This window comes from Hipposideros armiger, unplaced genomic scaffold (assembly GCF_001890085.2).
Source record: "Hipposideros armiger isolate ML-2016 unplaced genomic scaffold, ASM189008v1 scaffold_714, whole genome shotgun sequence".
In the NCBI taxonomy this organism is placed as follows: domain Eukaryota; kingdom Metazoa; phylum Chordata; class Mammalia; order Chiroptera; family Hipposideridae; genus Hipposideros; species Hipposideros armiger.
In genome coordinates this window covers 616,850-640,940 of record NW_017732064.1, presented here as the reverse complement: position 1 = coordinate 640,940, position 24,091 = coordinate 616,850, and the positions used below count along the sequence as shown (strand labels likewise).

General features: G+C 42.2%; 1 protein-coding gene across 5 annotated transcripts in view; it reads left to right on the top strand.

Annotated features, from left to right (window-relative positions):
* The first annotated feature begins 10,385 nt into the window (after positions 1–10,385).
* The window catches only part of SPATA18 (spermatogenesis associated 18), a 49,213-nt gene continuing 35,507 nt past the window's right edge, over positions 10,386–24,091 (top strand). For 4 of the 5 annotated variants that reach the window (XM_019627128.1, XM_019627131.1, XM_019627130.1 and 1 more), the window contains exons 1-4: positions 10,415–10,784; positions 14,456–14,561; positions 14,679–14,794; positions 22,370–22,482. In XM_019627128.1, the coding sequence (XP_019482673.1) occupies positions 10,698–10,784; positions 14,456–14,561; positions 14,679–14,794; positions 22,370–22,482 (422 nt within the window). In that variant the 5' untranslated portion in view covers positions 10,415–10,697. The other variant, XM_019627129.1, reaches the window with a different exon arrangement.

Here is a 24,091-nt window from a genome sequence, read left to right as displayed (position 1 = left end):
GAAGACGGGGTGGTGACCATGTGGACAGAGGGTAACAAGTTACCAATTAGCCAGCTAAAATCTTGAAAACGGAGAGTACTCGAGGAAGGCAAATAGTCACTTTAGGAGATGCTTCTTAACTTCGGAGGGCCTATGAAGTCTGATGCATTTTTCCTGTGTCTTTGAGGGTGGGTTTTCCATTTAGTATTGGAGATAGCGTTGTCCATGCGCATCCTGGGAAACCTAATTTAACAGATATTTACTGCACACCAGGAAGCCACACAAATGTACAAGAAGCTTGAATACACAGTCCTGTTCCCTGTCCTCAGTATAATCCAATAATCCTCTTAGTTTAAAAAAGAAAAATGCAGTGAGAGCAGTAACAACCAAGGTGCAGGAACTGTTCCTCAGTTAGCTGGAACCATTTCTACTTAGCACCTGTGGGCCCCAGGGCTGCCTAGGTCAGCAGGAAGCACCAAAGAGACCAGCTGTGGAAACCTTTCTTTTTCTAGGAACTAGGTCAGTTTTGCTTTTTAATGACTGGAGCCGTTATTTCACTACTCTGCCTACTTTTACATCACAGGATTGCTGTGAAGTTTAAATAGACAATCTGTCACATAATAAACCTCTCATAAACATTTCCCGTCTCTCCCCTGATTTTGGCTAATGTCAGTACCTAACTGTTCATCAGTTTCTGTGTATCTTCTTTCCCAAATGCTAGAACCACCTCACTCAAATCTCTAGGCTCACTCCTGCCTGGATCTCTAGGACAAACCTGCATCTTGGGCAGGAAGACTGGAAGTTATAGCCCAGGGCTTTGGGAATCAGCTGTAAGTCTCTGTGAATAGTCAGGCTCTGATTCCATTTCTCGTTTAGATAACTGGGCCTTTGACTGATCTTCAGTTCCTGTCTCCAGTTCGGGTACACTAGTCTTTCCTGGCTTTGCCTCTTATTCCTCTGCTTGGAAAGTCCTTATTTTCTTTAGCCAGCACACTCTTATTCATTTTCCAAGAATCCACTCAAATGTCATATCCTCTCTAAAGCCTTCCCAGGCTCCCACGGGCAGTTTTACCTGGTCTCTCCCTTAATTCTGCTCCTAGTCTTTTTTAGCACTTCATATTATTGTGTTTTGTCTTGTTTACCTGTCTGATGTCATCTAAAAGATGGTGAACTCTTATCTGGAAGGTCCATGTCTTACTTGTTGTTTTACCTCCAATGCCTACCATAGTAATGACACTGAATAAAATATCTTAGAAATTTGCCTGACATCCCAGTTTCTTAGAGTCCTGCCTTGATTTTGCCAAATTGTCTCCCACTTAGGTGGTGAGATAACTGATTACTCATTTTCCAGATGCCAAACGTCCCTTTGACTATCTGAAAAATCATCTTTTCTTGGAGTCCTCGTTGCTGATCTCCACCTCTCTGATGGGACACCTCACTATTGTCCTTGATGCCAATTGCTGTAGCTTTTAAAGTGATCCAGTACACTCACATGACCACATCTTTAACGTGGCCATTTCCAAATGTATTATCTTAAAGTTTTTTTTTCCCTTGAAATAATAATAGTTAGAGTCTACTGTGTCCCTGGAAAACTCTTTTTAATTCTCACAGCAGTTTTATGAGCTAGGTCATATTATCCCCATTTTACAAATGAAGAAATCAAGACTCATAGAGGTTAAAAGGCTAACCAGGTTTTTAACTAATAAAGAACCAGGACTGAACATAGGTCCATCTGATTAAAGTCTTTGCTCTTTCTACCATATAACACAGTCTTTAATTCTGCATTTCCTTTTGCCTGTTGTAAATTTATCAGCATTTAGAAGTACAAACCAAGGCTAGAGTACCAATCAGATCCTAAAGACAGTTATCCATTCATTCAATTTATAGTGAGTTGACTAGTGTCTCCCCGTCCCCCTCCACGCCCACCCAAAAAGATATATCCAAGTTCTAATCTCTGATACCTGTGAATGTGACGTTATTTGGAAATAGGGTCTTTGCAGATATAATTAAGTTAAGGATCTCAAGATGAAATCACTCTGGAGTTAGAGTGGGCTCTAAAGCTAATGCCTGGTGTCTTGTAAAAGAAGAGAAGACAGAGGCACACACAGAAAAGATGATGTGACAGAGGCCAAGATTGGAGTGATGTGTCTACAAGGCAAGGAATGTCAAGACTGTCACCAGAAGCTAGGAGAGAGGCATGGAACAGATTCTCCTTCAGGGCTTCCAGAAAGAACCAACCCTGCTGATTTCTGACTTCTAGCCTCCAGACTGTGAGATAATACATTTCTGTTGTTTGAAGCCATCAAGTTTGTGGTAATTTGTTACAACCGCCCTTAAAAAACTAATTCACAACTTCAAGCTCAAAACACCCAAAAATTGAACTCAAAATCTTTCCCCCAAATCTGCTCTTGGTGAATTCCCTTAGTGAAGTACATCGCCATTTAGTCAGAAACCTTGAAGTCATTTCCAGTGTGATCTAAAATACAAACCTGATCATGTCACTCCTCACCCAGCAGCTTAAAATCCTCCAGTACTTTCCATAATAAAAATTAAACTCCTTATATTAGCACATAAGGTCCTTTACTTCCCGGTTCCCATCTTCCTCTTTTTAGCCTCGTTTACTACCTCTCCCACAAAGTCATTTTTACTCCAGCCACGTGCAATATTTGCAGTTCCCATCTACTTGCCAGAATGCATCAAGTTCTTAAAATTTTTGTGCCTTTGCATATGTGGATATTTATATTTTTCATCTACCTCTTCTCCTACTTGTCTGCTAAAAGTTAGCTCAAATAACCTCTCTTCTGGGAAGCTTTTCTTAATCTTTGTCCCCATTACAAATTTCTGATTTCTGTGCCCCTCTCTGTGATCTTCAGACATGTCTCTATTGTCACATTTATCCCACTGCACTGAAATTTATTTATTTGCCCATCTGTCTTGTCTGTGAATTCATACCTCTCCAAATCCCACCCATCTTTAAGGACCAACCTCAGTCCCACCTCCTCCTGTCAATTACAGCCAATCATTCTCTCTCTCTCTCTCTCTCTCTCTCTCTCTCTCTCTCTCTCTCTCTCTCTCTCTTATTGCACCAATTTCCTATGATGCACATTTGATACTTAATAACACACTGTGTTATTTACCTTTCATGCACATATAATTTGCTCCCAGGTAGACTGTAAGCTCATTATAAAGTAGGGGCAATGTGTTAACAACTTCTGTGTTGCTCCAAATCCTGAACACATTAGGAACCAAGCATATAATATTTACATAGTATCTTTGATGGGCGAATATTGGATTAATTTTTTCCATTAGGTAAAAAGTATTACTAGTACCTAAGTGTTTCTGACATATGTCCACTTTAATGCTCTCACCATGCATTACCCCAGAGAAGAACCTCATTAACTCTCATCCCTGTGTCTCTTAAGTGTTCTTCCTGGGTCTAGTTTTGCCCCCTTCAAAGTTAGGACCTCCTATGTGATATAAAAGAGACCAGAACATACTATTTACCTATTTACAGCCCTTTGCTTTTTCTCCACTGCCTACAAAATAAATATCACTTTCTTTAGCTTGATATACAAGACTGATTGTAGCCGAACCCAGGACTACCTGTTCAGTCTTTTCTCTGATTCTGTCGTCACACTGGACTAGCATTCATCAGTCCCTGCCTCTCCATGTAATTTCACGCCTCTTTGCTAGTCTGTCCTGTTCCATTTTCTCTTCTCTTCCTGGTGAACTTCTCTCCATACTTCCAGAGCTGGCTCTCAATGTCACTTTCGTCTACAACTTGCCCTGGTCCTTTCTTCAGAAGGATGGAGGAGGAGGGAAGGGAAGGGTAGGGTCAGTGTTCCTATAGAATTTTATATTTAATGTAATTTGTCACACTGAACGATGGTTGCGTATCTCTCTCCTGAATAGATCGTGGGAGCAAGGACTGAGTCTAATTTTGCCTTATTATTTATTAAGGCAGATGTTTCTGTCATACTAGAAATTCAGTAAATGTTTATCAAATGTGCTGAAAAATCTCTATTTCAACACCCTTCAGCATAGAACTGCCCTTATGTCCCTCTCTGGGGTGCTTAATGATATCTTACAATGTAGATCATTCCCACTGTGCCTTTGCAATAGCTTCATGAGCTTACTCCTTCAATGACCATTTTCATAAAGTCAAGCATTTGTCATGTATTTAGCTAGCAGAACTGAAAAGATTGAGGGCCAGGTTGTCTTCTCTTTTGAACTAACTATAATAATGGAAACCTGGATAGGAGGGGTATTTTGTGGCTCCCAAAAATCACAGTAAGGGCTGGCCGAGTGGCGTGTTGGTTAAGAGCTGGCTTGGGATGCCAGAGGGCCCCGGATCCCACATATGAGGGCCAGTGACACTGTCTTCTACAGCTAAGATGCTGAACAACAGCTCAACCTGGAGCTGGGCTGTCGCTGGCAACAGCGTAGGCTGCAGCCCCTGCTGCAGTGGGTTGCCATGGGCTGCCATGTGTAGCCGGCAGCGAGCATGAGCAGCCAGCAGCCGCAGTGAGCGGCTGTCCAGAAGCCGGGGACTGATCTGCCTCCCCCAGGAAGAGCGCAATGACGGTGCCAACTTGGGCCAGTGAAGCGACGTCCCCCACAACTAGACTGAAGAACAAAAGGATAGCAACTTGCCTGTTCCCCTTCCCCAAATTCCCCAATAAAAATCTTAAAAAAAAAATCACAGTAAATTGTGTGTGTGTGTGTGTGTGTGTGTGTGTGTGTGTGTTTCTTCTAATCTGTTTGCTGCAAATGTTCTGTAGTTTATTTAGGTGCTGAGGTGATACAGTTGTGATAATATTAAAAATTTCTTCTTGTTTTTGTAGTTTAATTAATACGGGCCATGAAATAATTTTACAGAAAAATTCTGAACTGTTGCTCTGAGCAGGGAATGCTTATTGGTATGACACAGAAAACAGCATCTCTGCTTCTATCCAGAGGGGGAGCCTGCCTTGAGCTTAGATCCCTACCAATTACAGTTGACCCTTGAACAACACGGGTTTGAACTGCGCAGGTCCACTTACACACAGATTTAGAAAAACAAATATATACAGTACTGTAAATGCATTTTCTCTTATGATTTTCTTCTGAATGTTTTCTTTTCTCTAGCTTAGTTTGTTGTAAGAATACAGTATGTAATACATATAATGTACAAAACGTGTTAATTGACTATTTATGTTATTGTAAGTCTTCTGGTTAACAGTACTTAAGTTTTTGGGGAGTCAAAAGTTATACTCGTAGTTTCAACTGCGCAGGGGGTGGACAGCCCTAACCCCCACATTGTTCTTTCTCCAATGGATGGGGCTTTTTTTTTTTTAAAAATCTTTTCCCTTCCAGTGTGGTAGAGAACAGAAAGGACCAAATGAAGCTGATAAAATGAGAACACAGAGCACTCAGGTGAGATCACAGAGCACTGAGTAAATGGATAAATTAGTGTTTTGCTACCTATGAGTGGAGACAAAATACCTTAGCAATATCATCAATAAAAACAATTTAAAAGAAACATCATGATTCATAAACTGAATCAGGCACGTGAGTCAGCAAAGGCTAAAAGATTTCTCCAAATAGTAATATAGGCCCTGAAGCAAAGGAGCGAGGTCCTAACACAGACAGCTGGAAGACAAGAATAGCATGGCACACACAGAGGAGGATGGGGGGCACCAGAAAAAGCCTCCAGGCCAAAGCAGAACTATACTGGCTAAAGGTTTGCAACTGTCCTTAGTCAGGAAGAACTGGACATCGTGATGAAGATCCCACCGTATATCCTTGTAGCTTGTTGAATATATTTATGTTTGGGGTAGCACAGAACTACATACACGGCTCTCATTTCACTGAGTGGATTCTGTTAATCTTTTGTTGGCTCCTGAAAATCACAAATAAACATCTCTCCAATGGACCAGTGCAGGTAAAATTCAGAGTAGGCAAAATGAAGGACTTTCAGAAAGCGTATTTCATCCAGACGTTTGACACATGACGCTTCTCTAGAACAAATGGCTTCTGGCTGGGTGACAGAATGATGATGCCATAGAACCACCAACGGACTATTAAATTTGCTTTCTTCAAACTCAAAGGGATTATGACATTAGATACAAAGCAGCCAATCATCTCCTTCCTTTCTTCCTCCCTGGCTCCCTTCCTCACTCCTTCTCTGCCCCCTTCTTTCCTTCCTTCCTCTTCCCTTTGTGTTAACAAGTCAGTTCAACAAATTTAGATAGAGGGCATAGGACATACCAGTTGCCCTGCTGAGATATAAAGCTAAATAAGCCTCTTCTTCAAGGGACTCACATGCTTATATAGAAGGCAGAGAAGTATAATATCCTGTGGTAATTGAAACAATATTAACATGTCCAGAAGTTAAAGAGAGGAAACATAAAGAAGAGAGAAATGAGCTCTGAGTGGTTGGGGCAGTTAAGATTTTTGTCAGTTTGAGCTGGGTTTAAATTGATTAAAAATGCAACTAGAGAGAAATCCCTTGTTTATTTTCTGGAGGTTAGGGGTATTAGTTATTCCAGCAAGCCTGCAGAATAAATTGTACTCAAGAAAGAAGTTCAACTTTTGGTGATTAGCCAATACTCTCAGAATCAAGGCTTGTCCTGAACTGAACTGTGAACCAAAACTTGAAACAAAGGGCAAGATTTGCTCAAACTGAACCTTAACCAGTGTGTTAAAAAACAAAAACAAAACCAACTAGCATTTAAAAATGCCACAACTGCAAGAGGTCATGGAACTCATTTAGTGCATGTTTTTCACTATATAGATGGAAAAAAATGAGGTGGAGGGTGATTAAAGACCTATGTAAAGTCATGAGAAACCACCATTGGCAGAGTGTGAGATAAAGTAGTGGGTCCATGTTCCAAGTTAGTTGTTCTTTCAACTTCTCCAAGATACCTAAAAGTGTATCACAAAAGAAAGGTTTGATTTTTTTACCTTTTCTTTCCAAATAATTGTCTAGTTGATACTATCCTAAAATAATCAAATTGGGACAAAGTTAGAACATCAAAATGTTTTCCAAATAGAACCTTTACTTATTTGACATTTTCTTCCATATACAGAGGGTGCTAAAAAAAAAGGTATACACATTTTAAGAAAGGAAAAAACTGTATTAAAATTGTAATACTCAATATATACAGATAACAAAAGAGGAATACAGTCCTGTGTATACATTTTTTTGGCACCCTTGGTATATAAAAAAGTAGGCTTACCAACTCTTTGAACAGAGTCTCCACCTTGCTGAATGCATACTTGTAATTAAAAGCATACGGATTCTTCTGTGATCAGAAACAGACTATTTGCACACCAGGCTCTAGCTTTTTCTTTAACTGATTGCTATCAAACACCCTTAAAAGCTCTGTGGAGGGGATTATTATTAAGGGGACTTATGAGACTGTCCACTTATTCCTATAGGTATGGAATTTCTAAGTTTGTAGCAAATAATATCACCAGAGCTAAAAAATAGGCTGTCAATTGTTTAACCCTCTCTTTGATGACTTGTGTTCTAGTGGGGCATTGATCAAAGGTGACTGTAAGAAACAATCATATCAAGATCATTTCTATATTTTCTTTACTAAAGGGGGTTATTAAAAACATCTTCATCCCTGTTGTTTTATACTGTTTGGAAAAGGATAAATATATTTTAGAATTAGTAGCAGAAAAATGCTTTTCCATTCAAAGAACTGGTATATATATTTAAAAATCAATAATCATAACACACATTTTCCTTTCTGTCTTGGCTTCCACAAAGTTCAGAAGTAAATGTAAAATAAGGCTCAATTGTAGTACATAGGCTTACAATTGGGGCATATTTACTTTTTCCATTAAAAATATTTCTAATGTAACAATGATATTATCTACAAGTCTTTTACTGTAAGCCATCTCAGATCCTTTTTTGGAAATAGTTGGGGGTAACTGATGACTAAATAGGTAAAACATTCCCTTGGTTTTGCGTCATTGAGTACTATGCTGCTTTGTTATTAATAAAAAGTTCTTACTATGCACAACCACACACCAGAGTTCTAGGAAAGCCAAGAGGTACACGAAATAGTCTATGGGCCTTAGGGTCTTGAATCCAGTTGTGCTGCTAGGGCACTGTAGAGATAAATAACATCACGTTGCATAGTCTGAAGGGATTTCAAAGACCCATTCTATCCTAAGACTCTAAGTCTAATTACTAAATTAGTAATGTGAACATTTGGTCAAGGCATATTCTGTTTTGAGTCAGCTTAAATATTGATATTTTGACTAACACTTTTCTGAGGGCGGTGAAGTTTTTGGGTAGTTTCGTTTCTGAATAAGCAAGCTTTCATAAAAGCAGTCGTGTTCATGGTAGAAATTTAGAAAATCAGAAAAGTATAAAGCAGCAAATTAAAATCACCCATAATCATACCTTCATATTGCATAAGATAACACAATATATATAATTCAGTGTCCTTCTTTTTTTTACTTCACATTACACATTGAGCATTCCTAGATACTAGATAGTCTCCAGTGACAGGACTTTTTTTTTAAAGATTTTATTGGGGAAGGGAACGTTGTGTTTTTCCAGGACCCATCAGCTCCAAGTCAAGTTGTTGTCCTTCAACCTTAGTTGTGGAGGGTGCAGCTCAGCTTCAAGTCGGGTGGCTGCTTTCAATCTAGTTGCAAGGGGAGGTGGGGGGGCGGGGCGCAGCCTACCATCCCATGTAGGAATCAAACAGGCAACCTTGTTAAGAGCATGCGCTCTCACTAGCTGAGCCATCTGGGTGCCCAACCGGACTTTTATTGTGCACCATTTTAATGAATGATTTGCTCAACCAATGCCCTACTGTTGGAGATTTTGATTGCTTCCAACCTAATTTTCTCTATTAAATATAATACTGTGATCTATATTTGTAGTAATAGTAATGATAGCATTTGTGAAGCACTTACTACAGTATATGCCAAGCACAGTACTAAGTACTTCACATGAATTTTTATTAGTCTCATAATAATCCTATGAAGAACTATTATCTCTTGTTTACAGATGATGAAACCAAGGATTAGAGGTTAAAATGCCTCAGCAAGGAAGAGGATTTAACCCCTCATTTGACATAAATATTCCAACTTGTTTTTTATGAATAAATTGGTTTGTTCAAAGATTCCAATTGCCTATTGAAATATGCAATTATTGTCTTCAAATTAAGAAATTCCCTTCCTCTTTCTTTATGTTTTTTAAAGGAAAAAAGTGTCTAATGAATTTTATTTTTCTACGTTAGCAATTATCCTATTATGATAGAATAACATGTGTTATGCACCCTTATAGTCATTTTGTGATCTACAGAAAATGGTAGGAACACAGGCTCCAAAAATGAGCCTCTTATTTTTATTAGAGGACAGTAAAACCACTGTATTTAAGAGAAATAAAAACAAGAGGTGGTCAAGTTCTGAATTTTACAGTACTTGGACATATGCAATGTTCATATATTTTCAAGTACCTAAAGAAAAGAAACTGAATTACACTAGTTAAGTGAGCTGAGCCCTGCTCCACCCTACTGTTTTAATGACTAGACAAGGATGATTTGCAATGAGTAAGTACATCATTTGATGGTATATAAAATAAGGGCTTCTAAAGTGCTTAACATGGTTGAAATGGTTTCATTTCAAACTATCATTGTGGCTTAGTACTTCCTTTTGAAATAGTGTCAAAGCAGACCTGAACTTTCACAAAGTCTCAGAGACTTCAGAATTAAATGAACTTTAAAGTACTCAATGATTCTAAAAATATACTAACAAATCTTGTCTAATCCTAAGGGATTAATTTTAATTTGTGAACATCCTGGAGCTAAAATCTATTGAGCTGGGCACCCACCCAGTGGGCCAAGGAACAAAGTAAAAGATAGAAGCAGGAAGAATTGAAATTTTAGTAAAAGCAAGTTTCACATAGGTAAGTCCTAGGTATTACAAATGAAAGATTAAAGGCCTAAGAAGTGAAAGAATGAAGAAGGCGCCAAACATGCTTTCCTAACCAAAAACTTCTATGGAGAAATAATCGTTGCTTTTCTAGACAAGAGGTCTCCAGCTGACCCCCTGCCTCTCCCTACTCCCCTCCCCCTGCCCCCGCCCGCCCTTATTCCACACTGAGGGCCGGTCCGCTGCAGCCGCTGTCTGTAGTCTTGGTTCCCTCCAGCCCCTGGCCCAACCTGGAGTCTCCGTGGTAGGAGGCGCCCTCGCCTGGGGCCCGCAGCAGCAGTAACAACAGCGGCTGCTGCAGCAGCATTAGGAGCAGCAACACTGCATTCCCTGGCGGGTGCCCGGGAACCCCGAGGCTAGCGGGAGGGCTGCTGGGCTCCAGGTGGGTGGAGGGCGCAGTGGGCGCTGGGCGGCGACCGGAGCGTTGCCACGACGCCGGCGGCGCGCGTCGCTAGCGGCCGCCCACCCACGTCAAGGTTTGTTTAACAATCGCCCTGGTATTTATGGCCCGGGCTTTGGGCAGCCGCGGGGGTGTCAGGAAACTGTGCGGGGCAGCGGATGAGGCGCTGCGGCGGTGGCTCAGGGCACCTCCCCCCCGGCTTCCCAAACCCTGCCAGGTACCACCCACGGGGGAGGATGGAAACATCCGCCGCGCTCTGAGCCGCTCAGGAAGGTAACAGCCTTCCCGCCAAGTCACCCGAGGTCCTGCGTAGGCCACCGACTCGTCCCCTCCACGCCTCCATCTCTCAGAGCGGGGCCGAGCGGAAAAGCGAGCGATGGCGGAAAACCTGAGGAAACTAGTCTCCAGCGAATCCTTACGACCGATGCAGGACAAGCTGGAGCTCTGGCTGAGGGAGTACAACGTGAGTCAGGGTGGAAGACCCCCGGGGCTCGCCCCCCCTCTCAGTCCTGTGCAGCCCTCGGAGGGGGTTCTGAGGGCAGGCATCCGGCGGGCCGCTCTGCAGAGCCGCGGCGGTTGTGATTCCGAGCAGGGACCCAGCCTCAGTGCGGGATCGCGGGGGAGGAAGGACAGGCTGGTGTCTGCCAGCGCCCTTTGCTCTCCACCGCGCGAGGCGGCGCTGGGGTGGCGCGGCCCGCGGAGCGCGGGACTCGGAGCGGAGCAGTGGAGAGCGCAGTCCCTTTAGTGGTAACCAAGGACGCTGGTGGCCCTAGCAACCGGAGAGACCAGCGATCCGTCGTGGGTCTGGGCAAGCCTGACACGCTCTCCCCCGTTCCATCCGCCAGCAATCCACCCCACTACCCCCAACTTGAATTTTTATTTTTTACTATAACCTTCCTCTTACCTCTGGGTAAATCTCCTACTCTTGGGGATACTCAGGGGTTGTATCAGGATAGATTTTTGCAATACATCCAGGATTTATTACCCAGAGGGAGTGAAATGGACACTTGTCAACGTTGCGGTTTCACTGGTATGCTGGTCAGCATGGCATGTGAGGCACAGTTAAAACTCCAAGGCAGGTTTTGGAAGGCCTGTTGCCAGCGCATTTGTAAGAAGCCAATATTCTGTACCAAACGCAGAGTGCTCTTCAAGTTTTCTTAACACCCCCTCCCCCCAACTCCGGTAATCTCCACCCCCACTCCAGCTCCCGTTACTTCTCCCCACCTCCAGAAGTTAGAACTCCGGTGCTGAATTTGCTTTACATCCGGCCAGTCCGTCTTACACAGGAGAGTCCGCTCTTGCATAGCACGTAGAACGGTGAGGCAGACAGCTGGGGACCTGGAATCAGCCCTCCTAGAGTCTAGGGTCTGGCTCTGCATAGAACTAGCTGAATGACCTGGGGCCATTGATTTAACCTCTCTGGCTCTCAGTACCTTCTCTGTTAATTGGGAGAGTCTGGACTATATGATAAAGTTCCTTTTCGGATCTCAGTTTTTTGAGTCTAGGTCAGCTTATTATTTCTGAAATCCTACCAGGAAAAATGTAACTGGCTGCTGTCCTGAGTCCCTTGGGCTTTCCCATTCACCTTTTAACCAGGGCGCCTGAGGTGGAAGGGAGCTCAAAGAACAGCTACAGCTTTCTCCTTAGCCTTCCTTCCTGGTGTTTGGTGTTACCCGCTTTGTCCACTTTTAAAGAGCCAGCGCTGACTATTCCTTCTCCATCTTGGTTGCAGGAAAATTAGGATTTACATGTGTATCACAAAAGCCTTGGGCTCCCCCACCAACTTTAAAAGTGCCTACTTGCTACCTGGTCTCAGAAAGTTGAGAATAACAAATCTTGATACATGTATTTACCCTTCTTAAAATGATCTCTTAAAAAATAATTTTTTTATTGCCTTGTGGCCTAAATAAACTCTGAATGTTAAAAAGTATATTTAGTTTGACACAAGACAACATTTAACACAAATGACACTAGCATTTAGCTGGACCAAATTAAGTGATTGTTTACCTGTAAGTACTGAGAAATGCCAAAGTTGATTGTACTTTTCCTTCTTCTTAACAGTGGTCCATCTCACTCCTCTGTTCTCAATGAAACCATTTCAACCTAGCTTCTAGAACCCACTACTCGCATACACGTAGTACAGACTGCACTCTCAGACACCGGTGCCTTTCTAAATTATGTGTCCATTTCCCATAATTTTTTTCAACTCTCTGGCCTCTCTGTCGCATTTGACTGTTGACACCCCATTCTTCTAAGACTCTATAATAATTTGTTATTTGTCTCCTTGCCTTAATCTACTCCCTCATGTGGCTGTTCTTCAAGGGCCAGACTTTAGAAACCTTACCTTCAACCTCCATTCCTTCTTCAGCTTTTATAAGTATGCTGATGAATCTCATATCTGTATTCAGGGCCTGTTCTCATCTGAGCTCTCACTTCTCCAATTGACCATTGGACATTTTCAGTTGTACTGTCATCTCGAAGTCAAAACTGACATTAGCAGGGCTGGCCGAGTGGCTCAGTTGGTTAAGAGCTCGCTCAAGAGTTTGAGCTCTGAGCAACAGCGGTTCGATGCCCGGCCCGGGCTGAGCTGCCAACAGGTGGCAGGATGGCTCAGCTAAAAAAAAAAAAAAAACCACAAAAAACAAACAAAAAAAACCTGACATTAGCTTATTCTATGCCCCAAACACTGACCTTTTTCCTAATTTATCTTCTTCATGAACCACTCCATATCCTTTTCATCAGCATAATCTGTTGGTACCAGCTTGTAAATTTAAATACACGGAACTTGAGCACTTTTCATCATCTCTACTGCTACCACCCTTGTCCCCCTTCAGTCATCTTTCATCTGGATTATTACATGAATAACCCAAAGTGATTCTTTTAAATGTCAAGTCAGATCAAGTTACTACTCTGTCAAAACCCTCCAGACTTCTAATCGCTTGGAATAAGGGCCACAGTTCCTAAGATGGCCACCAAGCTCCTATGAATTTGTGTTCCTTTAAACACTGTGACTTCATCTTACTCTCTTGCTTGCTCAATCCACCCTACAATTCTTGGTCTTCTTGTTCTTTCTAGAGCAAAGCTCTCCAAAAGAACTTTCTATGTTCTGAAACATGTTCTGAATCTGCACTGCCCAATATGGTGGCTATTGAAACAAATCATAAAAATAACAGCAAACATTGCCAACTCATTTTCTTTTAGTTATTAAAGATATGCTGGATTATCACATTACTTGGCCTTTGAAAGTTGAGTTCCACTGGATGTTCAGGGACAGCTTCATGTGAACACCTAACTTTCAGAATTGTTTTTTGTGGTTAATGAGAATGTTGGTGAAAGAACCATAGAGAATCCCTTTTTGTTCAACCAAGAACTGAACCTATTTTAAGAGCTTAATTCATTCAACAAGTGGTTACTGAGCTTCTGCTATGTGTAAAAGTTTGGGTGAGACACTCTATACTTTTTGCAGTGCATTTATTAATTTATTCATTCAACAAATATTTTTTCAGAGTTTACAATGTACCTGTCTGTGCTAGATGCTAGGAATAGAAAATGTCAACTGCATCACAATGATGAACTTCCAATTGGAGAAAAGGACAAAGAATAGAGGAAATAACATGAGCAGAAAGTGGGGAGTGTGAAAAGGCTGGGATATTTGGGGATCCTGTGAATAAATAGTTCAAGGCAAGGAGTGGAAGTGAGATGAAGCTGAGGAGGTGGAGTGGTGGGGGCCAGAGGGTGGAGGTGCCTCAGATGCTGTGTTAAGGAGTTTGGACTTGATCCTGAGGGCAATGGGGAGAAACAAGGCATTGTGCAGGGAGGACACATGTTTGGACTGTTTTGGAAAGGTTGCTCTAGCTGTTCATGATGGGGACATTGGGAACGCTAAGGAGAATGGACAAGGCTGAAAGATACTTTAGGCAAGACATGATATGAATCAGCCTCTTGTAAACTATGCTGGCATATTTAGTAAAAAAGGCCAAAGACTCTGCAGTGAAAGGGACAAAATGAGTGGTGGTCATTTTGGTGCACACATGGCTGCACAAACTACTAGGGAAGCTGAGGAGAGCATTCTAGCTGGGTGCCCAGGAGGAAAGGGAAATATATCTACTGACGTCTACTGCTTTGGCTTTGCAGAGAAACTCATATGATCAAAATTTAAGTCTTTGCCTCGAATTCATCGAACAAGTTGCTAAAGTGCAGGGACAACTCTTTGGAATCCTCACTGCAATAGCGCAAGAAGGTGAGAATGGCCAGAGCTTTCCCATGCTGCTCTCCCTTCTTTTCTTTCTTTTCTTTGTGCTCTCTGAGTTGGTGTGGTTGGATATCTCTCACTGGTCTGATTTGTGGATTCTTTTAGGAGGACGTTATGATAATGTGGAAGTAATCAAATCACGCCTTTTGCCTTGGCTGGAGGCCTCCTTTACTGCTTCTCCCCTGGGAAGACCTGTTATCAGCAAGGCCCCCTCTCCACAGGTAAGGATGCTAAAGGATTCCTCTTGACTTTCAGCAGGCTCTGGGAACTCAAATGTATGTAAGATATGGTTTTGACCTAATGAGGGGCTCAATTCTACTTAGGGAATTGGGACGTAGGTATAAAAGGTGAGTTTTTGTTTACAGTAGTGTGGGGCACAATGGATTAAGTTTTCTCTTAAGACAGACCTGCGTTCAAATCTCAGCTTTGCCTACTTACTAGTGGTGTGACTTCAAGCAAATCAATGAGCCTCTGCTTCCTTGGCTATAAAAAGGGCCTGGTAATGATCTACATCTAAGACATTGCTTGGCCCACGCTAGACATTAAATAGTAACTTTTAAATGACAAATCAGTCACCCAGACAGTTAGGGTACCACGGTTTCTCAGAAGGGAAAGAGACAATTAGATGGGGGAAAGCTCAGTGTTCTGAAGGAGTGAAATGAAACTAATTGGAAGTTTCCGAGATAGGAAGAAAACTCAGTTCTGGTAGTAGACTGAGAAGGGGAATCATAATGTGTGGATGATATCAGTGGTTCCCATGGGACAGTGTCAGTGTTTTAACACTTGAAGACCAGACTGGAAAGAGAACATATATCTTGCTTAAGGCACTGGCATCATTATGGCCGGGTAAGCAAAACATTAGTAACCTTGATTTTAAATGTTTTTATGGATTTACATAAGTTCCTTTCTAAAATTAAAGACTGTTGAGCAGGCCGTTTAAGCAACAGGGCTTTTATAAGGTAGTGGCTGAAGGATTCCTGTTTGGAGATCACTGGACAGAATCCTAGTCCCTCCTCTATGGTCCTGGGCAGGTTGTCTAACCTTTTATGTCATAGCATCCTCATTTGCTGAATGGGGACAATGTTTTTGCTGGTCTAATAGGGTCATTGTGAGAATTAAAGTGATAAGCATGCAAAACAATTTACATGTGATAAGTATTCTATACTCGTAGATGTTGTCTTTTTTTTTCGATACTTTTATTTTATATTTATTTATTTAGTCAATTGCCTGCGATCATAGCAGAATTGTATTTTATTTTATTTTTATTAGTTTCAGGCATACAGAACAACATAGTGATCTTAACTTACAAAATGATAACCTGAACAAGTCTACTACCCACCTGATGATGTACATAGTTATTAGAACATTATTGACAATATTCTCCATGTTGCATTCCATATCCCCATGACTATTTTTTAAAATTATAGTTGACATGCAATATTATTTTATATTAGTTTTAGGTGTACAGCGTAGTGGTTAGACATTTATATAATTTATTAAGTGATTCCCCCCAATAAGTCTAGTACCCATCTGACACTATACACAGTTTTTGCAGTACTATTGACTGTATTTCCCAGATTGTACTTTCCATCCTCATGACTCTTTAGTAACTACCAATTTGTACTTCTTAATTCCTTCATCTTTCTTACCCAGCCCTTCAGCCCCTCTCCCATCTGGTAACCATCAGTTTGTTCTCTGTATTTACGGACCTGTTTCTGTTTTGTTTATTTTGTGTCTTCATCAGTCTGACTTATTACATTAAGCATGATACCCTCCTAGCTCCATCCATGTTGTCGCAAATGGTAAGATTTCATTCTTTTTTATGGCTGAGTAATACTCCATTGTATAAATGTACCACTACTTCTTTATCCAGTTGTCTATCGAAGGGCATTTCGGTTGTTTCCATATCTTGGCTATTGTAAATAGCATTGCAGTGCACATAGGGGTGCATATATCTTTTCGAATTAGTGTTTTAGATTTCTTTGGATAAATGTTGACCCATTCATTGTTTAGTAGCATGTTATTTAGCCTCCATATATTTGTGTGTTTTTCTTTTTTTCTTTTTCTTTCTTTTTTTTGTAGTTGAGTTTTAGTTTTATACCATTGTGGTCAGAGAAGACACTTGATATAATTTAAATCTTCATAAATTTATTGAGGCTTGTTTTATGGCCTAATATGTAGGCTATCTTGGAAAAATGTTCCATGTGCACTTGAAAAGAATGTATATTCTACTGCTTTGGGGTGAAATGCTTTAAAAGTATTGATTACATCCATCTGGTCTAGGTGTCATTTAAGACCACTGTGTTTATGTTGACTTTCCATCTGGAAAATCTGTCTATTGGTGTCAATGGGGTGTTAAAGTCCCCTGCTATAATTGTGTTACTGTCGATCTCTCACGTTAGGTTGGTCAATATTTGTTTTATATATTTAGTGCTCTTATGTTGGGTGTATAGATGTTTCCTAGTGTTATATCCTCTTATTGGATTGATTCTTTTGTAATTATGTAATGTCCTTTTTTGTCTCTTATTATAGTCTTTGTTTTAAAGTTTATTTTGTGCTATATAAGTATTGCTACTCTGGATTTTTTTCATTTCCATTTGCTTGAAATACTGTTTTCATCCCTTTACTTGCAGTCTATGTGTGTCTTTCGATCTGAGATGGGTCTCTTGCAGGCAGCATATTTATGGGTCTTGTTTTCTTATCCATTCAGCTACCGTATGTCTTTTGATTGGAGCGTTTAATCCATTTACATTTAAAGTGATTATTGCTAGGTACCTAGTTATTGCCATTTTATTATTCATATTTTTGATCTGCATTCGTTTGTTTTTATTCTTATTTCTTCTGCTTAAAGAAGTCCTTTTAACATTTCTTGTAATACTGGCTTGGTGGTAATGAATTCCTTTAGCTTTTTCTTGTCTGGGAAGCTCTTTTCTCTCTCCTTCAATTTTAAATGATAGCCTTGCTGGGTAGGCTAGTCTTGGTTGTAGGCCCTTGTTTTTCATCACTTTGAATATTTTCTGCCACATCCTTCTGACCTGCAGTTTCTATTGAGAAATCAACTGACAGTCTCATTGGAGCCTCCTCCTTGTCTTTCTCTTGCTGCTTTTAGGATTCTCTCTTTGTCTTTAATCTTTGGCATTTTAATTATAATGTGTCTTGGTGTGAGCCTGTTTGGGTTCATCTTGTTTGGGAATCTCTGCACTTCCTTGACTTGTATATCTATTTCCTTTGCCAGATTAGAGAAATTTTCAGTCATTATTTCTTCAAATAAGTTTTCAATTCCTTGCTGTCTCTTTTTTCTTTCTGGTACCCCTATGATACAAATGTTGGTATGCTTGATGTCCCAGAGACCCCTTAAACTCTCGTCATTTTTTTGGATTCTTTTTGCTGTTCTGAATAGGTGTTTTCTGCTACCTTACCTTCTAAATATCTGACTCAAACCTCTGCTTCATCTAAACTACTGTTGATTCCTTCTGATGCATTCTTCATTTCCATTATTGTAGTCTTTATTTCTGACTGTTTTTTTTTATGTTTTCAATCTCCATGTTTTTTTTTTTTAATCTGAGTAATCCTGCCACCTGTTGGCAGTTTAGCGGTAGCTCAGCTTGGGCCGGGAATCGAACTGGCAACCCTGACCACTCGGCTGGCCCCTCCATTTTTATGTTTCCTATCTCTTTGTTGAAGTTCTCCTTGAGATCATTGAGCATCCTTATAACCAGTGTTTTGTGTTTGAACTTTGTGTCTGGTAGATTGCTTGTGTCCATTTTGTTTAGTTCTTTTTCTGGAGGTTTGTTCTGTTCTTTTATTTGGGAAATGTTTCTTTGTCTCTCCATTGGCTGCCTCCCTGTGTTTGTATCTATGTAAGACTTCTATGCCTCTCGGTCTTAATAGAGTGGCCTTATGTAGTAGGTGTCCTGTGCGACCCAGTTGTGCAGTCTCCCTGGTCATCAGAGCTGGGTCCTCCAGGTGTGTTCCTGGTGTGAGTTGTGTGTGCCTTCCTGTTGGAGTTGAAACTTGATTGCTGTTTGCACATCAGTGGGAAGGACTGACCCTCACGCTGATTGGCTGTGAGGACTGGCTGTGACTACAGTGGAAAAGCTGTTGTGCAGGGGTGACCCTACAGAGCAGAGTTAGCTTTAGTGGGGCTCTGGTGCCTGCCCAGTCTGGCCTTTGTGTATGTCATTTTTAGAGGTGGCTGGGTGATGCTCTGGGCCAGTCCAAAGCTGCCTACTGGGCCTGCCATCCCCAGGGCCTCCTGTACAGGGACCTGATGCAGGCCAAGTTCAGTGGCAGTTAGTGCCCTGCCTGGGGACGCCTGGCATGAGCCACAAAGCAATCCAGTGATGGCCCCCACCCTCACTGTCCTTGGAGGTGCCTTGAGAGGCTAAGCCTTGAACCAAGGCTGGCTGTCACTAGTACCAGGCTTAGGACTGCTTAGCTAGAGGTATGGGACATGCATCAGCTGCTGCTTGTTTGGGTTTTGTGGACCTTTGAGAGATTTTAAGAGTCTGCAGCATGAGCCAAGGCAGGCTGTTTACATGGAAAAGCCACTGGAAATGGCTTGGGTGTGCCCAAAAGTTGGGTAGGGTGGGGTCTCAGGGAACCACGAGGGCAGGGCAGACAAAATATGATAGCCAGTTTAATGGAGACTCAGATATGGCATCTGCCTGTGTCTGCATGCAGGGAAGGGGAGGGCTGGACAAAGAAACAATGGCTTCTGCCAGCTCCTCTGTCTGGGAGAAAGCTGCTCCTCCAACCCTCACCCTGAAGCTAGACAATTCAGTTTCTCCCTGTATGTCCCTGGTGCCTTTTGAGCTGCTGCCCCAGTGCTGGAGCTCAGAGCGAGTGAGTCCATCAACGAGTAAGTCCATGTGTGGTCCTTTTTAGAGGCGTGCCTGGGAGTTCGGCTGCCCTCCATCTCACTCAGCCACAATCTTTGCTGGTTTCCACAGCCAGAAGTTATGGGGACTTCTTTCCCCAGCACTGAAACCCTAGGCTGGGTTAGGGCTGGGACCCCTTGCTTCTCAGTGGGGGACTTTTGCAGCTGAGATAGCCCTCCCAATTTTTAATTGTCACACGCAAGTTTGGAACTGACCTATTCTATGTCTTTGCCCCTCCTACCAGTCTTGAGGTGGCTTCCTCTGTATGTCCATAGTTGTAGATCTTCAGTTTAGCTAGACTTCAGGTGATTCTTAATAATGGTTGTTCAGTGGTTTAGTTGTAATTGATGTGGTCCTGAGAGGAGGTGAGCACAGCATTTACCTGCTCCACCATCTTGACCCTATACCCGATTGGGTGTTTTCTACTTCCTTGTCTTCTAAATCACTGATTTGATCATCTGCTTCATCTAATCTGCTGTTGATTTTTTTAGTGCATTCTTCATTTCAGTTATTGTATCCTTCACTTATGACTGGTTCTTTTTTTGGTTTGTATATCCTTCTTTATGCTTACTATCTCTTTGTTCAAGTTCTTACTAAGTTCTTTAAGCATTCTTATAACCTGTGTTTTAAACCCTGCCTGTGGTAGGTTGATTGCTTCCATTTCACTGAGTTTGTTTTATGGAGTTTTCTTTTGTTCTTTTATTTGGGACATGTTTCTCTGTTTCCTCGTTCTGGCTGCCTCTATGTGTTTGCTTCTATGTATTAGGTAGATCTCCTATGTCTCTCAGTCTTTGCTAGGTGGTCCTATGTAGTCGGTGTCCTGTGTGGTCCAGTGGCACAGTCTTTCTGATCACCTATGTGTGTGTTCCAGGAGTGTCCCTTGTGTGTATTGTGTATATTCTGCTGTTGTAGTTGAGCCTTAATTACTTTTGACATGTCAGTGGGTGGGATTGATTCTCAGGCTGACTGGCTGTGAGGATTGGCTATGCCCACAGCATATGAGCTGCTATGTGCGGGCTGAGCCCTCAGAAAGAGATTCTCACAAGTGTGCTGTTGTGCCTATTGATACCACCTCTTGGGTGTGCTGCTTGTGGGGCTAATCAGGTAGTGCACTGGTGTGGTCTGAGGATGGCCTCTGGATGGATTGTTTCTTGTGCCTCTTAGGAGGGGTCACATGCAGGCCAATTTCAGCCTTGCCTGGGATCAGCCTGGGGCTACCTGATAGAGCTACAAAACTATATGTGGTTGTTTGCTGCCTGTGTTGAACCTGGAGGCATGTGGGGGTGGCTTTACTGTGAACCGAGGTTGGCTGCCACCAGTTTCGGTCCTGGGGCAGCTTAACAAAAGTCCCAGAACCCCCCTAAGCCTATTGCCACCTGCCAGCTGCCTGTAAGGCTCAGTGGCTTCCTTAGGTGGGCAGGCTAGGCTGGTTGACCCGGTGTTGACAATGCCCTCAGGATGCTGCCCGAGTTGCGTGGGGCTGGGTTTCAGGGATTCACACCATGTGGCCGGTGTTTTTCACAAAGTTAATGCAGATTCAATTCTTGTGCCAGTACTGAGCCTGTGTCCACTCTGCAAGACACACCACAGAACCCCAGGAGCTGCCCCAGAAAGGCTGCAATGCAAGCTGGGCTGACTGCTCACCATTGAAAGCTTCCCAGGCTGCAGTGGGATGCCAACAGCTTGTGGGTCAGGGCCAGGTGCCCAGGAGCTGAGGGTGCCTCGGTGATTTCACACTAGCTGGGTGGGATCCAAGGGAGTCACCAAGGTGGTGCACGCACAAGTGGATTTTACCGGACCAATTCGATCTCAGATTTGGCTCTGTGGGGGTGGGCTCAACACAGGAAAGATGGCGCTCTCCTATAGGTTACACGTGAGGTGGGCTCCATGCAAGAATAATGGTGGCTATCCCTCTATCACTTGATCTGAAGCCATACAATTCATTCTTTCCCTGTATGTTTCTGGTGCCTCTTGAGTCACCGTTCTTCCACTGGAGCCCAGGGTGAGTGCCTGTGAGTGAGTGACTCTATTCGCAGGCCCTTTAAGTGGACATCTGGGTTTCCAATCACCTTCTGTCTCACAGTGATGGACAGATGGAATCCTCACTGATTTTCACTGCCAGATGTTGTGGGGACTCCTCTTCCTGGCACATGACCCCTGGGCTAGGGAGCCCAGTGTGGGGCTGGGACCCCTCACTCTTAAGAGGGGTCCTCCACTGCTGAGGTGTCCCTCCTGGTGCTCAACCACTACCTGTGGGTTTGGGGTCAGCCCTTTTCACATCTCCACCCCTCCTACTAGTCTCGATGTGGTCTCTTCTTTATAACCTTAGTTACAGTGGACCTGTTCAGCTAATCTTCAGATGATTCTCAAGGTTGATTTTTCTATAATTTAGTTGTAATTTCATGAGATCCTGGGAGGCGGCAGGCATAGTGTTTACCTATTCCATCATCTTGGTCATTTCCAGGTGTCAGTTGTCTTTAAGCTGTTTTTTTCCCGGGAGATTTTCATATGCTTCTTAGATTTTTCACCCCCTGTGCATGTTATCCTGAGTTTAGAGATATAGGATGATATTTCAATGTCTTTTAAAAAAAATTGGGGGTATATTTACCTACAATAACATCCATAGTTTGATGATTTTGACAAATGCATATATCTGTGTAACTCACACCCCTATTAAAATATAAAACATTTCCATCATGAGCATCCCTGTGTCACTTCCCAGCCACCTCCCTCCACCCCCAGGCAACCACTTTTCTGATTTTATCAGTCCAGATTCATTTTGCCTGCACTAGAACTGCATGTAAATGGAACCATACATAGTATGCTTAATTTCTTTTGCTCAGCCTAGTGTTTTGGCAATCTGTCTACATTGTTTTACATATTCAGACTGTTTTTTTCATGTGTGTATCATTGCAGGACACGTTTGATAAGGAGAAACAGAAAGAGTCTGGTGCTCGGAATTGGGCTATACAACAATTAGCCTCTGAGCTGAACTCAGCTCCTAATCAAGTCAATCAGGTTCAAGACGAGTAAGAGGAATGCAAGTTATCTTTTTCCAAAAAAAAAAAAATTTTGTTTGTTTTTTGTTTAATGTTTAAGTTTGAAAGGAGAATAATGGCTCATGTAAAATGTAGACATTTGCTAATTAAGTAATTGTGTGCGTGCGTGCGTGCGTGCGTGTGTGTGTGTGTGTGTGTGTGTTGGGAGTCAGTGTCTTTAATTTGGGGACAGGATTTCTATATTATGTTTTGATCCCTAAGACCCTGCCCCCCTTGGTCCCATTCCTGGACCTCCTCCTTCTCGGTAAGCTCACTATCAGTCATATTTATAAACAGGGGAATATTGTTACATGAAATTCTATTCAAAACTCAGAAGGAAAGGGTGAAGGAGGGTGTAAGATCAGGTAAAGAGAAAAATTAAGAGAAAGAGCAAAAGCAAGATGAAGCAGGCTGCATGTATCTGTCAGTTGTACTCATTTGGGGAGCAGGACTGAGAGATCAGAGTCTTTAAAGAATGACCAATTCGAGATATTGGAATAACGATTAGATATAAAAATGTGTAGGTTTTTTTTTTTTTAAGTTAAACAATGCCAGGCAGCAACAGACATCAGATACATGCTATGTACAAGGCCAGGGTAACAAGTTTAAGGAATCACTGCAAAGAAAATTGCAAACTTTGGCTTGTGCTTGAGGAAGATAGACATGTGTATAAAACTGCATTGAACGTTCCTAACAAAAATACATCAATAAGGTGTTACCCCTACCACAGCATTGCTCCACTGCTGACATATATGGGAAAGTGAGGAATGCTTTTTCTACTAGTTAAGGGTTGTGATAATATAGGGTGTGGTGCTCTCTCTTATTCTCTGTTGAGATTTCCTTCTAAGGAAAACATCTCTACTGATTTAGTTTTTGCCTGATTAGCAAATACAAATTTCTTTCTCAAAATGAATACAACAAAGTATCAAAATGAAAATCATCCTGTTAATCTCATCCTGTTAATATTCTGGCATATTTCACTCCTGACATTTTTCTTTGTGTGTGCTTGCATGCACACACACACACACACACACACACACACACACACAGAGTTACCTCCACGCACCCACATTCATTTTTAAAATTGGAACCATCATCAATGAGTAGTTTTATAGCTGCAATAAAGTCTACAAATGTAATGTACAAAAAGCATAATTCCTCTAAATTTCTACACTGTATTTCAACTAATGTCAGCTGATTTGAGTGGAGTGAGGAGGATCTTTAAATTTGCAACTTCTTTTCTGGCTTTTTGTAGTTCCTTTTGTGTAAATATTTAGTTAATTCCAAGTTCAAACTTCTCTTAGGTGCTGTGTTTCCCCTCTCAAGGGGTCTCATTGCCCTACTCCTTCCTTAGATTGGCATCTGGGGTCGAGGGGTGCTTGCATGCTCTCCTGGTGCTGGAGGAGAGGGGCTTTTGGTCTTGTACTGCCCGCTGGGTTCTTGCTGGCCTCAGTTACACCTGGGCACTAGTGTCTTGTGCTGATGGGTGCTGAGGTATGGCTTGTCTGGTTAGGTCTCCTGGGACATTTGCTGGCCACTGCTGCTGATGACCAGGTCCCTCCATTCTCTAGTTGTGAGGCAGGGTTTCGAGTCTTTGCTG